Source organism: Babesia bigemina, scaffold Bbigscaff_77705 (assembly GCF_000981445.1).
Source record: "Babesia bigemina genome assembly Bbig001, scaffold Bbigscaff_77705".
Classification (NCBI taxonomy): Eukaryota; Apicomplexa; class Aconoidasida; order Piroplasmida; family Babesiidae; genus Babesia; species Babesia bigemina.
Window position 1 is genome coordinate 1 of NW_012237376.1, and position 16728 is coordinate 16728.

The window sequence follows — 16728 nt, forward strand, 5'->3', positions numbered from 1 at the left end:
TACGTACCGGATGTGCTTGCAGTGGTTGCTACAAGCTTACTGAATATTACTCCACCAGTGACACCTGTCTTACATTGCGATTCGCCGTCCTTGGATGTCTCTTTCTTGGCGACTGTGTAACCACATCGTTTAAGGTATAAACCGAGCGGATTGTCTTTCTCCTTTTGTGTTTCGCAAAGTTTGTTATCTTTCCAGTAATGCTCGCACTCGAAATGCAATTTGTGAAGATCGTCGTAAATAGTGTTCATGATGGTCAAAAATACCTTCGACAAATTTCGGCCGTCATCCGTCAATTTCTTGTCGTTATTACTTCCATCTATAACTAATTTATCAATATTAATGCTCTCCTCATGCCCATCATACCCGTTCACATACACCCGCTCCATCTCCTTGACAAACCCCTGCAGCCCCTTTTTGACCGCATCGAGCAGCTCCGGGTGCCGGGGGTTGGCGAAGGCGGAGGGGTGGAGGAGGGCGAGGGAGGAGGAGAGTTGATCACGCAATTTAATAAATTCATTATCGTAATTATACTTTTTAGTGCTATTTGAGTCAATTAAATTGGTAAGTAATTTGTCGAAGTCACTTTTGATTTTGGTTAGCTGGTCGGCTGGGTCGGTGGTTGGAGCGGTGGGAGGGGGGGTGGGTGGCTGATTGGTTGGAGGTTTGACTTGTCCGTTGATATGATCGTGAATTGTATTGTAATACGTTTTGAAATGTTCAGACATTTGTCGCAGTTTAGTGCCATCGTCATTACCTGGTGCAGCTGGTGGAGATACAAGACCACTAATTGTATCAAGCGTAGTTTTGTTATCATTCATCTGCTTCATCATACCCTTCAATCCGCTGTTCATATCGTCTTCAATAATCTTTTTAATCGCCTCATTCTCCCTCTCAACCAACTGCTTCAGCTTCTGGAGCGCGGCGGCCTTGGACTGGGCGAAGTTGGAGAGGGCGGATTTTTTGATGTTGGTTTGGGCGGTGGTGGAGGCTGATCTGTATTGTTGGTGAAATTCATCAATGTATTGTTTGACTTTATCGTGGACACTGTCGATATCTTGGTTGATGGCTTGGATCATTTGAGTCAGTTGCGTTTCAGCTGCTTCCACAAACTCTAGAGTTCTGCCAACATGGTTATGAAGATGCTTAACTTGCCCATGTAGCTCACGTATAAACGCTTCGACTTCCTTTTTAGTGCCGGATACTTTCCCAGGCAGCTCTTCAAAATTGGTGACTTTTCGAAGGATTTCGTCGATAGCCTGGGTGGCGGTTTGCTTTTTTTGGTTATATTTGCCAAAATGTTCACCCCTGTCAAAATTAAATCTGGCTCTCTCATCGACGCTATTCGTAAAATAATTCGTAAGCGTACCCTTAATATCTCCAATCTTGACATTGAGGCAATTTGGACTGGCATCAGGGCCGACTGCTGTCCCTGTAAGCCATTTCTTGTAGTTGTCCATCAGGCCCTGAACACTAGTATGCTTTTTGTGGGCTTCTTTGAATGACGCCTCTACCGCTTTGTTAACATCGCCGATTAGTGCTAATTTGAGATCCTTAGAAGCACCATCCCAATGTGATTTCGCTTGTCTGATGTCAAACAATACGGTTTCTATGGCCATGCCAAAATCTTTTTTGTGTTCGTTTACATTTTTTAAATGCGTGCCTAGTTGCGTATCTGGTGTTATCGGATCGTGCTTATTAAGCGAATTAACGAGTCTGGTAAACCCCGGTCTGGCGCTACCACCGTATGCTCCTATGACACCCACCTCTAAAGCTGCTGCCAATTTCTCAACATACTTCGAAATTTCACTGTCTATCGAATTTTTTAAAGTTTGCAAATCTTGTTGCACTTTCTGATCCAAAATCGTAACGGCGTGATTAACATTTTGAATAGCTAGAGAGATCGCGCCACCAATCTTCCCGGCGCCCACTTGAAGTTCTGCATCGAGTGCCAATATGTTCTGCTGTATTGCAGTTACTTTATCTCTAATCTCGGACTCTCCACGAGATGGTAGCTTAACACCGTCATTAACATCTTTCATCAACCTTTCTATTTCATCGAATTTTTTCTCAAACATGTTAGACTTATTATTATTATACATAAACATCAAATAAGGGTCGGTTACAACTTTACACTCCAGCAGGTTTTCTTTCGCGGCCTTAATGCTATTCCGCAAGCAACTCGGATATTCATCCTTGACCTTGTTTTTAAGCGCAGTAACATCATCATCTATTTTCTTTTTCAACCCATTCTCTCCTCCAAGTCCATCTGCTACTAACTTATCCAACTCCCTAAACTGCTCGTCCACCTTCTGGCAAACGTCTCTGAGCCCGAAGTAATCTGCAACGGCATTATCCTTAAGACTCTCCGTAGCTTGGACAATCAAATTTACGTGAGGCTTCAAATCATTGCTTAGATTTTGATCGATAGAGCCAATTGCATCAGATGACTTTTTAGAATGAGGTGGACATCGTTGAACGGAGTCGATCCAATCAGCCAACACTACAGCAACGAGATCATCATGCTCTCGTGTAACCATACCCCTAATCGCATCATTAACATCAATTATATTTATAATTAACGCGCTTAATGGTTCTATCACTTTTTTACTTTTTTCATTCACAGCCCCCAACCACCCCTTTACCCCCCGCTTGACCGGGCCAATCACAGCCTCCAAACCTATTTTGCCTTTATTAAGATTTTTATTTAATTCGTTTACTGCATTTTCTAATGTTTTTTTATAAGGTGATAAGTTGTTATTTTCTTTTACTTCACTAATTATTTTATACAAAAATCCCATCACCCCGTCACACAGCCTGTCCAGGTCAGAGTACACTATCCCACTGCCGTCGTAGCCTTTCGAAGATGGATTGAAACCTAGGAATTTCTCGAGGCCGTCACATAAATGCGTTAAAAGCTTTTTACAATCATCAGACTTATTTTTTTCAGTAAAAATGCTAAGCTTATTTTTAAGTTCATCAAGTTGTTTCTCACGCTCTTTAATGTCCTCCAAGGCTTTCTTAGTAGCATCGTCACTAAGAGAATGGTCAGTATCAGCAAGTTATTATAATGCTTTAAAAAGGTCATAGCGTTAATAAGACGAGGTAATTCGAGAGATTTGGAGTTAGGGTGAACATGATGGGACTTGGCAGTGGCAAGAGGTGGAAGGAAGTGAAGGGTGACAAGGCACAAGTTATTAGGATGGTTTATAGAGGTCATAGCGGTATTATGGCGAGGTAATTCGAGGTTTGTAGAGTGGGTAAAGGAGCGATGTAGAGTGGGTTAAGGAGCGATGTAGAGTGGGTTAAGGGGCGATGTGGAGTGGGTTAGGGAGCGATGTAGAGTGGACAAAGGAGCGATGTGGAGTGGGTAAGGGAGCGATGTAGAGTGGATAAAGGAGCGATGTAGAGTGGGTTAGGGAGCGATGTAGAGTGGGTTAGGGAGCGATGTAGAGTGGGTTAGGGAGCGATGTGGAGTGGGTTAAGGGGCGATGTAGAGTGGGTTAAGGGGCGATGTAGGGTGGATAAAGGAGCGATGTGGAGTGGATGACAAATACCACTTAGGTCACCACTGTCATCGCTGCCGTAACCATGTCATCGGTGCCGTAACCATGTCATCGGTGCCGTAACCATGTCATCGGTGCCGTAACCATGTCATCGGTGCCGTAACCATGTCATCGCTGCCGTGACCATGTCATCGCTGCCGTGACCATGTCATCGCTGCCGTAACCAGTCATCGCTGCCGTGACCAGTCATCGCTGCCGTAACCATCAACTGTCATCGCTGCCGTGACCATGTCATCGCTGCCGTAACCATGTCATCGCTGTCGTAACCATCAACTGTCATCGCTGCCGTGACCATCAACTGTCATCGCTGCCGTGACCATCATCTGTCATCGCTGCCGTGACCATCAACTGTCATCGCTGCCGTGACCATGTCATCGCTCTGTAACCATGTCATCGCTCTGTAACCATGTCATCGCTGCCGTGACCATGTCATCGCTCTGTAACCATGTCATCGCTGCCGTAACCATGTCATCGCTGCCGTAACCAGTCATCGCTGCCGTAACCATCAACTGTCATCGCTGCCGTGTCCATGTCATCGCTGTAGTAACCATGTCATCGCTGCCGTGTCCATGTCATCGCTGCCGTGACCATGTCATCGCTGCCGTGACCAAGACATCGCTGCCGTGACCAAGACATCGCTGCTGTGACCAAGACATCGCTGCTGTGACCAAGACATCGCTGCTGTGTCCATGTCATCGCTGCCGTGACCATATCATCGCTGCCGTAACCATCAACTGTCATCGCTGCCGTGTCCATGTCATCGCTGTAGTAACCATGTCATCGCTGCCGTGTCCATGTCATCGCTGCCGTGACCATGTCATCGCTGCCGTAACCATGTCATCGCTGCCGTGACTTGTGTCATCGCTGCCGTGACCATGTCATCGCTGCCGTGACTTGTGTCATCGCTGCCGTAACCATGTCATCGCTGCCGTGTCCATGTCATCGCTGCCGTGACCATGTCATCGCTCTGTAACCATGTCATCGCTCTGTAACCATGTCATCGCTGCCGTGACCATGTCATCGCTCTGTAACCATGTCATCGCTGCCGTAACCATGTCATCGCTGCCGTAACCAGTCATCGCTGCCGTAACCATCAACTGTCATCGCTGCCGTAACCATGTCATCGCTCTGTAACCATGTCATCGCTGCCGTGACCATGTCATCGCTGCCGTGTCCATGTCATCGCTGCCGTGACCATGTCATCGCTGCCGTAACCATGTCATCGCTGCCGTGACTTGTGTCATCGCTGCCGTGACCATGTCATCGCTGCCGTGACTTGTGTCATCGCTGCCGTAACCATGTCATCGCTGCCGTGTCCATGTCATCGCTGCCGTGACCATGTCATCGCTCTGTAACCATGTCATCGCTCTGTAACCATGTCATCGCTGCCGTGACCATGTCATCGCTCTGTAACCATGTCATCGCTGCCGTAACCATGTCATCGCTGCCGTAACCAGTCATCGCTGCCGTAACCATCAACTGTCATCGCTGCCGTAACCATGTCATCGCTCTGTAACCATGTCATCGCTGCCGTGACCATGTCATCGCTGCCGTGTCCATGTCATCGCTGCCGTGACCATGTCATCGCTGCCGTAACCATGTCATCGCTGCCGTGACTTGTGTCATCGCTGCCGTAACCATGTCATCGCTGCCGTGACCATGTCATCGCTGCCGTGACTTGTGTCATCGCTGCCGTGACCATGTCATCGCTGCCGTGTCCATGTCATCGCTGCCGTGACCATGTCATCGCTCTGTAACCATGTCATCGCTCTGTAACCATGTCATCGCTGCCGTAACCAGTCATCGCTGCCGTAACCATCAACTGTCATCGCTGCCGTGTCCATGTCATCGCTGTCGTAACCATCAACTGTCATCGCTGCCGTAACCATGTCATCGCTGCCGTAACCAGTCATCGCTGCCGTAACCATCAACTGTCATCGCTGCCGTAACCATCAACTGTCATCGCTGCCGTAACCATCAACTGTCATCGCTGCCGTAACCATCAACTGTCATCGCTGCCGTGACCATCAACTGTCATCGCTGCCGTGACCATCAACTGTCATCGCTGCCGTGACCATATCATCGCTGCTGTGACCATCATCTGTCATCGCTGCCGTGACCATCAACTGTCATCGCTGCCGTGACTTGTGTCATCGCTGCCGTGACCATGTCATCGCTGCCGTGACTTGTGTCATCGCTGCCGTGACCATGTCATCGCTGCCGTGTCCATGTCATCGCTGCCGTGACCATGTCATCGCTCTGTAACCATGTCATCGCTCTGTAACCATGTCATCGCTGCCGTGACCATGTCATCGCTCTGTAACCATGTCATCGCTGCCGTAACCATGTCATCGCTGCCGTAACCAGTCATCGCTGCCGTAACCATCAACTGTCATCGCTGCCGTAACCATCAACTGTCATCGCTGCCGTGACCATCAACTGTCATCGCTGCCGTGACCATCAACTGTCATCGCTGCCGTGACCATCATCTGTCATCGCTGCCGTGACCATCAACTGTCATCGCTGCCGTGACCATATCATCGCTGCTGTGACCATCATCTGTCATCGCTGCCGTGACCATCAACTGTCATCGCTGCCGTGACCAAGACATCGCTGCTGTGTCCATGTCATCGCTGCCGTGACCATATCATCGCTGCCGTAACCATGTCATCGCTGTCGTAACCATCAACTGTCATCGCTGCCGTGTCCATGTCATCGCTGTAGTAACCATGTCATCGCTGCCGTGTCCATGTCATCGCTGCCGTGACCATGTCATCGCTGCCGTGACCAAGACATCGCTGCCGTGACCAAGACATCGCTGCTGTGTCCATGTCATCGCTGCCGTGACCATATCATCGCTGCCGTAACCATGTCATCGCTGTCGTAACCATCAACTGTCATCGCTGCCGTGACCATCAACTGTCATCGCTGCCGTGACCATCATCTGTCATCGCTGCCGTGACCATCAACTGTCATCGCTGCCGTGACCATGTCATCGCTCTGTAACCATGTCATCGCTCTGTAACCATGTCATCGCTGCCGTGACCATGTCATCGCTCTGTAACCATGTCATCGCTGCCGTAACCATGTCATCGCTGCCGTAACCAGTCATCGCTGCCGTAACCATCAACTGTCATCGCTGCCGTAACCATCAACTGTCATCGCTGCCGTGACCATCAACTGTCATCGCTGCCGTGACCATCAACTGTCATCGCTGCCGTGACCATCAACTGTCATCGCTGCCGTGACCATATCATCGCTGCCGTGACCATCAACTGTCATCGCTGCCGTGACCATATCATCGCTGCTGTGACCATCAACTGTCATCGCTGCCGTGACCATCATCTGTCATCGCTGCCGTAACCATCATCTATCATCGCTGTTGTAACCATCAACTGTCATCGCTGCCGTAACCATCAACTGTCATCGCTGCCGTGACCATCAACTGTCATCGCTGCCGTGACCATGTCATCGCTGCCGTAACCCTTACTTGGTCAGCACTTTGGTCAGCTGTTTGGTCAGCACCTTTGTCAGTTCTTTGTTCTCCTCACTGCTCACGTAATTGGTCATCAACGCAATCATCACTTTGTCTATAACATTAGATGTCAGTCGCCAGTTAGGTGTTCAGTGTGATTTGGATTACCATTGTTTGCGCTAACAAATTGCTGAGTTTAGCTGTAGAATGCGATGCAGAAGGGTATCTTGCGGATGAGGAAATCGCGGATGTTGCGGCCGAGCGGAAAGCGGAAGATGCACAGGTCGAGCAGGATGATGGCGACGATGATGCCAACGATGACGGCGGCGATGGCTTGGGGGGAAATGGAGAAATGAGAATTGTCCTCTTGCTTGAGAGGATCGGGTAGAGACAAATCTTCTTGAGTGGTTTCAGAATCCTCTGGACCTGGGCGAGAAGCAGAAAGCTCTTGACTGTCGGGAGAAAGGGAAATGGAGGCAAGCTGTGCACTTTCACTTGTCTTTTCACGTCTCTTACTACAACATGTACAATTACATGTACATCTATTCTCGTTCCCTTTACATGGGAAGTTACATGGCGAAGGTTTGCAGTCGTAAGGCACCCGGCCTTTAGTGCGCAACCAGTAATATCCTACACATCCGTCGCAACCTCTGCCATCCTTACATCCATTACAACACCATGGACAGCAATTACACCATTGAGACATTCGACATCCTGTACCACATATGCAATCCCCGTACGCCATCTTCCCCTCCCAGTCCCCTCAACCTGCAAACATATATAAATCACTTAAGCAGCACTCACCAACTGCAACACGTACCACTGCCGCTCCCACTCCCCTCAACCTGCGAACCTATCAATCAGCTAAGCAAGCACTCACCAACTGCAACACGTACCACTGCCGCTCCCACTCCCCTCAACCTGCGAACCTATCAATCAGCTAAGCAAGCACTCACCAACTGCAACACGTACCACTGCCGCTACCAGTCCTCTCAGCCTGCAGACATATCAATCACCTAAGCAGCACTCACCAACTGCAACACGTACCACTGCCGCTACCACTCCCCTCAACCTGCAAACATATATAAATCACTTAAGCAGCACTCACCAACTGCAACACGTACCACTGCCGATGCCAGTACCCTCAACCTGCAAACATATCAATCACCTAAGCAGCACTCACCAACTGCAACACGTACACTGCCGCTCCCAGTCCCCTCAGCCTGCGAACATCAATCACCTAAGCAACGCACTCACCAACTGCAACACGTACCACTGCCCCTCCCAGTCCCCTCAGCCTGCGAACATCAATCACCTAAGCAACGCACTCACCAACTGCAACACGTACCACTGCCGCTCCCACTCCCCTCAGCCTGCAAACATATCAATCACCTATGCAAACACTCACCAACTGCAACACTACCACTGCCGCTCCCAGTCCCCTCAATCTGCAGACATATCAATCACCTAGCAACGCACTCACCAACTGCAACACTACCACTGCCGCTCCCAGTCCCCTCAACCTGCAAACGTATCAATCACCTAGCAAGCACTCACCAACTGCAACACTACCACTGCCGCTCCCAGTCACCTCATCAACACGCACCGTCACCGCTGTATCCCCCCAGCCCGGGCCACCGACACCCACGCTGCCCAGGATACCACGGCTTCACCTGACGCGACGCATGTGATCGGCACCAACTGTCACTCTAAATTATTCACTATTCGCAACGCCATAAGAATTACAGCGAACCCCGTGCGCTCAACTCCCACAGTGCAGCAGCACCGTGATACGAGCCGCGGTATAGACGCCATGCTGGCGGAGCGTGTCGGCTAGGTGCCTAAATGTGATATTAACAATCGCTACATTGCCACCTATAAATGCTACTTAACCAGGCCAACGCGGATTACGCCACCCTGCCAGTTACTCGCAACACACGACTTAGGTCACCCGCCGCGGCCCTCACGGCCGCCTACGTTAGCCACCAATCACCCAGCCTCACGTGACACTCACTCAATGAGCAACGCGGACACCTCTCACAGTCAACGCACAGCTCAACGCACCTGGCAATCAACGTGCTACAACACCTACTAAATTACGGTTCATCCGCCAGCTTAGCACTTTGCCTGCTTGCTAGGTCAACACTTTGCTTGGTTGCTAGGTTACCACTTTCCCTGGTTGCCAGCTTAGCACTTTACCTGTGTGCTAGCTTAGCACTTTGCCTGGTTGCCAGCTTACCACTTTGCCTGGGTGCTAGGTCAACACTTTGCCTGGTTGCTAGGTCAACACTTAGCTTGCGTGCTAGCTTACCACGTTGCCTGTGTGCTAGCTTAGCACGTTGCCTGGGTGCTAGGTCAACACTTTGCCTGGGTGCTAGCTTATCACTTTGCCTGTGTGCTAGCTTAGCACTTTGCCTGGTTGCTAGGTCAACACGTTGCCTGGTTGCTAGCTTAGCACTTTGTCTGCGTGCTAGCTCAGCACTTAGCTTGGTTGCTAGGTTGCCACTTTGCCTGTGTGCTAGCTTAGCACTTTGCCTGGTTGCTAGGTCAACACGTTGCCTGGTTGCTAGCTTACCACATTGCCTGGGTGCTAGGTCAACACTTGCATTGTCGTCTCCTCATAACCTACTTTAGGTGCTATCTAGTTCACAGGTTGCCGCTAGAGTAATTCGAGACATTAGACTACGTTTGTCGGTTAGGTGAGTAGGTGATATGCTAGGTGAGTTGATGTGAATTACAGACGTGAATACAATTACGGCTGCAGGTACGATATCTTGGCAAGCCTTCCGACTTGCGCTGCCGCCAACAGCGATTGCGCCGTTATCTTGTGCGACGACGGTGTTCGCAGGTGTGAGCGTATGTGGAGCACATCCAGTCTGCCAACCATTACGCAGATGAGGTAGAAGAGGGACAGTGACCAGAGCGCCACGGTCGTCCATATGAACGGCTGCCTGATGGTGAAGAGGAAGTTGTCGCAGTGCTTGAATAGGTCACTGAAGTATGACGACTCAATAACCTTCTGTAATTGTTGAACGAAATTATGACATTTTTTACGTGTATTAAATGTATATAATACGGGTGCATCGGCGAATGTAAAGCCGTACTGGTACAATGTCGCAGAAACACCCTTACATGTCACTATAGACTTGCATTGACAAGGAGACTTGTAGCTGCCGTGACTTCCCGGCTTGCACGAATCAGGGTGCATACATCTGCCGCATCCCCAGTCTTTACAGATGATTTGTTGGAACGCGGCAAGCAATGCCTTGAGATAACGGTGTAGCGTCCATGGTAGGTAAATCGCCCATGAGAGGTAGAGATTGGCGTGCTGCTCCGCAAAGTAGTAATACGTATCTTGATATAGGGACTGGAGGTAAGGCGCACAGTGGTTCTTATCGGAGCATGATGTTCTCATAGATAAGCTTGATATATCAGCAGTGTGGTTTTCAGGATTATTGGCCTTATGATTTGTACGGGCGTCACCATACGCATTGCAAAGCGCATCGGTGAAGTCGTTAGGTGCGTCGTGCAGATGTATTGTCTGGCCGTTGATGGATTTGACGAATGCGTCTTTGATGGTTGCAACCTTACCCGTCTCATTCCAACGACGAACGAGTGATACGGCAAACTGATAGTGTTCAGGCAACGAGGAAGGAGGTTTCGGCAGCAGGCATAATAGCGATGTGAGATCTGCAATGGAGAGGAATTTGCCAAGCATTTCGCACAGGTGTTTACCGGTCTTTGTAGACCCAGAGAACGCTCTAAATCCGAAGGGAGTTAGGCAGGGCATCCCAACTTTCGAAGTAGCAGGGCACGTCATACATTTGTAATTGCAGCCAATGGATGCGAGTTGGTGGGGAAGCTGTCCAGGCAAGCAATCGTTTAGACAAGACATCAATGGAGACGTTGGTTGACAATTTACTTTGTTGTTTGCTTGGCACGTTGCTTTGTCAGCTGGTCTCTCGTTACAGTGCGATTTGGTTGTAGGTATCTCTTTGCCGTACTGGCAGTGTGACCAACCAGCGTACTTAGCCTCCAAGGTACACTGGCTGTGCAAGAATCTGAGCGGCGGTAAGACTCTACGAAGGATGTCCAGGAACATGTCAAGGCACGCTGCTGCATCAGACGGATAGTGTAGATTAAACGTGTTGTCACAATATTGAGAGGCGTAATGCGTAGCGGCGTCCCCAGTGCCGAGGACGGTGGTTAGTATGTCATATGATGACGTGCAAATCTGCGTGATTGCTGACGTAACGTTTTCATATCTGATGCTCGTTGGGTAGGCATTCAGTGACATGGCTTGTGTAGCGACGGCTGTCAACTCGATACCGTCTGCGATCTCCGTCCTGTGTTTCTTCCGATCTTCGAACAGCGCGCTGATTGTCACGCTAACCATATCCGAATGCACGCGTGTATACGGTAGGCCCGTTAGCCAAATCAACATTTCATATACGCTGCACGGCGAGCTTGCTTTACGTGGAGCTACTGAGTGACGCAGGTCGTTGTACTTCTCTAAGTGCCTGGCTAAACAAGCAAGGATGTCTTTGACGTTGAATTTGGTTTTCGGTAGCTGTTTCTTGTCTTGGGCATCTTCGCTCTCCTTATCGTCTCTGCATTGTTGAAGATGTTCATTGTCGTTAGCGCCTCCGATCACCTTAGCGAGGTTACGAATGATATGTTGACCTTGCATACCTGATGAATTACGCAATTCCCCGTTGCACTCCTTATCGTTAGTAGCAACCTCATACCCGCATTTGTTGAGGAGACTGCCCAGCAGGGTAATGGAATTAATCTCTTTCGAGAACCAAGAAAATTGGCATCTGTCAATTAGATGAGTGAGATCGTGAAACAGAGTAGTGATTACGGTGAAAAATATTCTAGCGTAATTCTTCTGATAGTACGCATCCCACGTTTCGGTGTCGTATACCGATATATATGCTCTGTCGAGTTCAGTGATCATAGGGGTGAGACCATCTCGTAAGGCGTTAAGTATAAGTGGAGCATTTCCTTCGCCGAATACGTGCGGGTCAAATTCGTTGACCTTCAGTTTGAGTATCTCTAAATTAGAGTGAAATTTAGGGTCGAAGTATTCCGATGCCTTAAGCCCATCGAGCAAAGTGACGAAAGCAGACTGCCACGGCATGATTTTCTGTTTGTCGGGAATAAAGTCCTCTTGATTTGCCAAATTAAGGAATAAACGTCTGAAGGCCCTATGTAATGTTTCTGCTGCCTGGCTGAGTGGAGAATTTTGCGGAGGGGAGAACTTGGTAGAGACATCCTTAATTGCTTCGAACCGCTTGACGAATTTGGAGTCGAATGTTTTCATGAACCCTTTATGTCCTTTGTCCAAATCATTTGTTATGGCTTGCGGCAGCGGCATCAGCTCCTTTTCCGCCTTTTTCGCAAACGCCGTCAGCAAGTCTCTGATGGATGTTATGAAATTCTTCTGCGCCTGCCTGTTCACCGCGCATAGGGTGTTGTCGGTTTGTTTGTTGACGAAGTCGTGGAGTTGGCCGATGATTTGCCTGCCGGCAGTGTCGGCTTGAGTATTCAAGAATTTGTACGTTCCGTCTATGGCGTTCTTTAACTCACCCTCAATTAAATGTTCAATATTTGTTTTAATAGCCTTAAGCTCCTTTTCGACTTTTTCCGTTCTCAAGTTTTCCAGTTGGTCCTTAAGAGTTCCTCCGTCGCGCCTAATAGCACTGCATAAGTAGCTAAGTTCTCTGTTGAGGCTGTCGACGCTACTGGTCATTAGGCCTTCAAGTTGGCTAGTGATAAGCGCGAGGCCTTTCAGAGAGTTGTGCGACGACATTTCGTCGGCGGTTAATGTGAATTGGTCAGTGTTGCTAAGCATCTTGTTTAACTCTTCCAAATAGGCGTCGATACTGTCTCTGTCGGTGCCAGTGTTCTCCTTTTTGACAAGGTTCTTAACACCACTGGTGAATTGGTCCAGGCTCGAGTCGACAGTGGCGCGCAATCTGTTAAAAGTCTGAGTGCCTATTGTTCGCTCATCACCATCCGCTGCAACGACATCTGTGAGCGTAGACAATCCCTGACTTTGAATTTTGTTGATTGCCGTTGGAACATGACCTTCTGGGTTGCCGCTGGATGTATTGACGTGAGTACGGTACGTCAACAGTGCAGACGCCGAGTGAACATCAACAGTACCGCTCATCCCCGGTAATTGACCTTTCAATATCTCAGTTATGCTATCGTCAAATTGCGTGCCAAGAGTACTTGACCCAGGAGTTATTAGCGCCGTCTGCAAACTCCCGCCAAGCCCCTTCACTTTTTCCATCGCGGACTGCAAATTGCTAATGCTAGAAGATTCAATTAATGATCTCAGTTGCATCGCAAAGTTGGTACTCATCGCGGATACCGCCGCTACGACAATCTCCAGGGCGTATTCAAGATTGTGGTTGGTGGTGCTGCTTCTATCCTCCAGTACACTGTTCGATTTTAAATCACCCTCAATCTGTTTGACAAGGTCAGCAGCTCTAATGGTACCGATTGATTTGACAATCTGTTGGGCAAATGTTCGTAAGTTTTCAGAGAGATTATCCAAGTTAACGGCACTCTTAAGGCTGCTTGCTTCTGCGGCATGGGACATTGCCTGTTGAATAACATTTGGAAGGTAATCATTAATTGATCTTTTCACTTTCTCGATGCCCTTCGTTTGCAGTTGATTGTGCGTTTCTTTGTTCTGATCGACATACCAATCGATGTATTGATGCACCGCTCCCTTAGGCTCATCCATCATTTTAGTAATCATCTCTTTGGCCGCCGTTGCAAGTTTAGTTTCAATGCCTGATACGTTTCCCTTCACACCTTGTACAATAGATCCAAGGAGACCTCCATTATCATCCTTTGCGATAATATCGGTCATACCTTCAAGAGCCTTCCTAATCTGGTGCGATAATTTTTGCTCCACATATGCTTGCAATCTGGTCTTAATCTGATTTCTCACTGTACCTAGTTCATCTTTAAGCGCACGGTCCATCACTCCTACGGCACCGATAGCCTGCCTCACCCACTCCGTCACCTGCTCCTTAGCTTTGTACGCCTTCTCTCGTAACTCATCTGCCTTTGCTCTTAACGTATCGGCAGCATCTTTTACTCCTCCTTTAGTACCAGGCGTTTTTTCACCTTCCTGTCCATTCAACTTCCCGACGATCTCCGTACACTTCTCCTTCGCCAATCTAACAGCCTCCGTGCCCGCTTTCTTCCACTTATCCAACTCGCTGGCTTTTTCTTTAAAATCCATACCTACTTTCTTAATAGCTTGTTGCAGATCTGCTTTATTGTTTGGCGTGGCTTTTCCATCAACCTCATCTAACACCTTCTTAGTGTTTGCTGCAGCAAGGTCTAATATGCGGTTACTGTTTTTCATCCACGCATCTAGTGATTTGGCAAAGTCAACAAGCTTATCATGGACCTTCACAAGTTCATCCAAAATAAGCTGAACCAATTCCCTCAATTTTCTAACAATCACTTTTATTTGCCTATCTATTTCCCTATTCATGACGCCTTTCAGCTCATCAAGCTTCGTCTTATTGCCCGTCTTCAGCGCCTCCAAGTCGGCGCTTTCCTTCTCTGCCAACTTGCTCAAACGCTCACGCTCGTGCTTGATGCACGCAACTACGTTATTTACAGTGTCACGTAATTTAGGATTAAGGTTATTAATGTTCTCAGTTTGTCCATCAAGTGATTGTATGAATTTATCAGCTTGCTGCCGACACTCATCCAGGGACTCATTCACGGCGCGGTGCATCTTCTCAACGTGCTCCGCTTCCTTGTTCTCTTGGATGTTATCAACCTGCACGCTTTTAAGATCTCTAATTAACTTACCGTCATGCTTGGTGAATTTTAGAAGCTCATCAATTGGATTCTTGACTTCATTATTAGACTGCTCCACTGCCTTATTATACCTCCCCACCCCTGCGACCACACTTCCAATCGCTTCATTAAAACCTTTTTTACCGCGGTGTTTATTGGTGTTGAGAGTGTCAATTGCATCATTTAAAGTGTTTTTATGCTGCCCTAGATGCTCTTTGATGTTACTGAGAACACCACTCAAAAATCCCATCACCCCGTCACACAGCCTGTCCAAGTCAGAGTACACAATCCCCTTGCCGTCGTAGCCTTTGGAATTAGGGTCGAAGCCGAGGAAGGTCTCGAGGCCGGAACAAAGGTTATTAAGGATGTTAGTAGAGTTGTTATTTAAGGTATTTTCAAGGTTCAAAATTTTACCAAATTTCTTGCCAAGCTCCCTAGGCGGCACATGGTCAAGGCAGTGGCAAGAGGTGGAAAAGGGAAGAGAAGAGTGACAAGGCACAAGTTATTGCTATGGTTTATAGAGGTCATAGCGATATTATGGCGAGGTGATTAGAGCGATGTAGAGTGGGTTAAGGGGCGATGTAGAGTGGGTTAAGGGGCGATGTAAGGTAGGTTAGGGAGCGATGTAGAGTGGGTTAAGGGAGCGATGGAGAGTGGGTAAAGGGGCGATGTAGAGTGGATAAAGGGGCGATGTAGAGTGGATAAGGAGCGATGTAGAGTGGGTAAAGGAGCGATGTAGAGTGGATTAGGGAGCGATGTGGAGTGGGTAAAGGGGCGATGTAGAGTGGGTTAGAGAGCGATGTAGAGTGGGTTAGGGAGCGATGTAGAGTGGATAAAGGGGAGATGTAGAGTGGATTAAGGGGCGATGCAGAGTGGATAAAGGAGCGATGTAGAGTGGGTTAAGGAGCGATGTAGAGTGGGTAAAGGGGCGATGTAGAGTGGGTAAAGGAGCGATGTGGAGTGGGTTAAGGGGCGATGGAGAGTGGGTTAAAGGGCGATGTTCAGTGGATAAGGGGCGATGTAGAGTGGATAAAGGAGCGATGTAGAGTGGGTTAGGGAGCGATTTAGAGTGGGTAAGGGAGCGATTTAGAGTGGGTTAGGGAGCGATGTAGAGTGGGTTAGGGAGCGATGTAGAGTGGATTAGGGAGCCATGTGGAGTGGGTAAGGGAGCGATGTAGAGTGGATTAAGGGGCGATGTAGAGTGGGTAATAATCATCACTTTGGTCACCATGTCATCGCTGCCGTGACCATGTCATCGCTGCCGTAACCATGTCATCGCTGCCGTGTCCATGTCATCGCTGCCGTAACCATTTCATCGCTGCCGTAACCATGTCATCGCTGCCGTGACCATGTCATCGCTGCCGTGACCATGTCATCGCTGCTGTGACCATGTCATCGCTGCCGTGTCCATGTCATCGCTGCCGTGACCTTAACTAGGTCAGCACATTGGTCAGCACTTTGTTCACCACTTTGGTCATGTCATTGGTCACCACTTTGGTCAGGTGCTTGGTCAGCACATTGGTCAGGTGCTTGGTCAGCACATTGGTCAACACTTTGGTCAGCACCTTGGTCATGGCATTGGTCAGCACTTTGGTCACCACTTTGGTCATGGCATTGGTCAGCACATTGGTCAGCACATTGGTCACCACGTTGGTCACCACGTTGGTCACCACTTTGGTCAGCATCTTGGTCACCACTTTGGTCAGCACATTGGTCAACACTTTAGTTAACTACTACACAATCACATACAACGATTAATGAGTGATGCAGCAGATTAAAGCACAATTCGTTGGTTAGGTGAGTAGGTGATTCGCTAAGTGAGTAGTTACGTGAGTTACTGTGAATTACAAA

General features: G+C 48.6%; 2 protein-coding genes across 2 annotated transcripts; both read right to left on the reverse strand.

Moving 5' to 3' along the window:
- Positions 1-3028, reverse strand: BBBOND_0006460 (hypothetical protein, conserved; the record flags this gene model as incomplete). Its single annotated transcript, XM_012915471.1, is given in 2 exon segments — positions 1-2987; positions 2993-3028. Coding segments are annotated over 2 exon segments (3023 nt in total), but the record flags the coding sequence as incomplete, so codon positions are not given.
- Positions 3029-9790: 6762 nt separating this feature from the next.
- On the reverse strand, positions 9791-15127 carry BBBOND_0006470 (hypothetical protein, conserved; the record flags this gene model as incomplete). The annotated part of the gene is made up of 1 exon (XM_012915472.1): positions 9791-15127. One exon carries the CDS (start codon positions 15125-15127, stop codon positions 9791-9793), a length of 5337 nt encoding a protein of 1778 aa, XP_012770926.1.
- Between the last annotated feature and the right edge of the window lie 1601 nt (positions 15128-16728).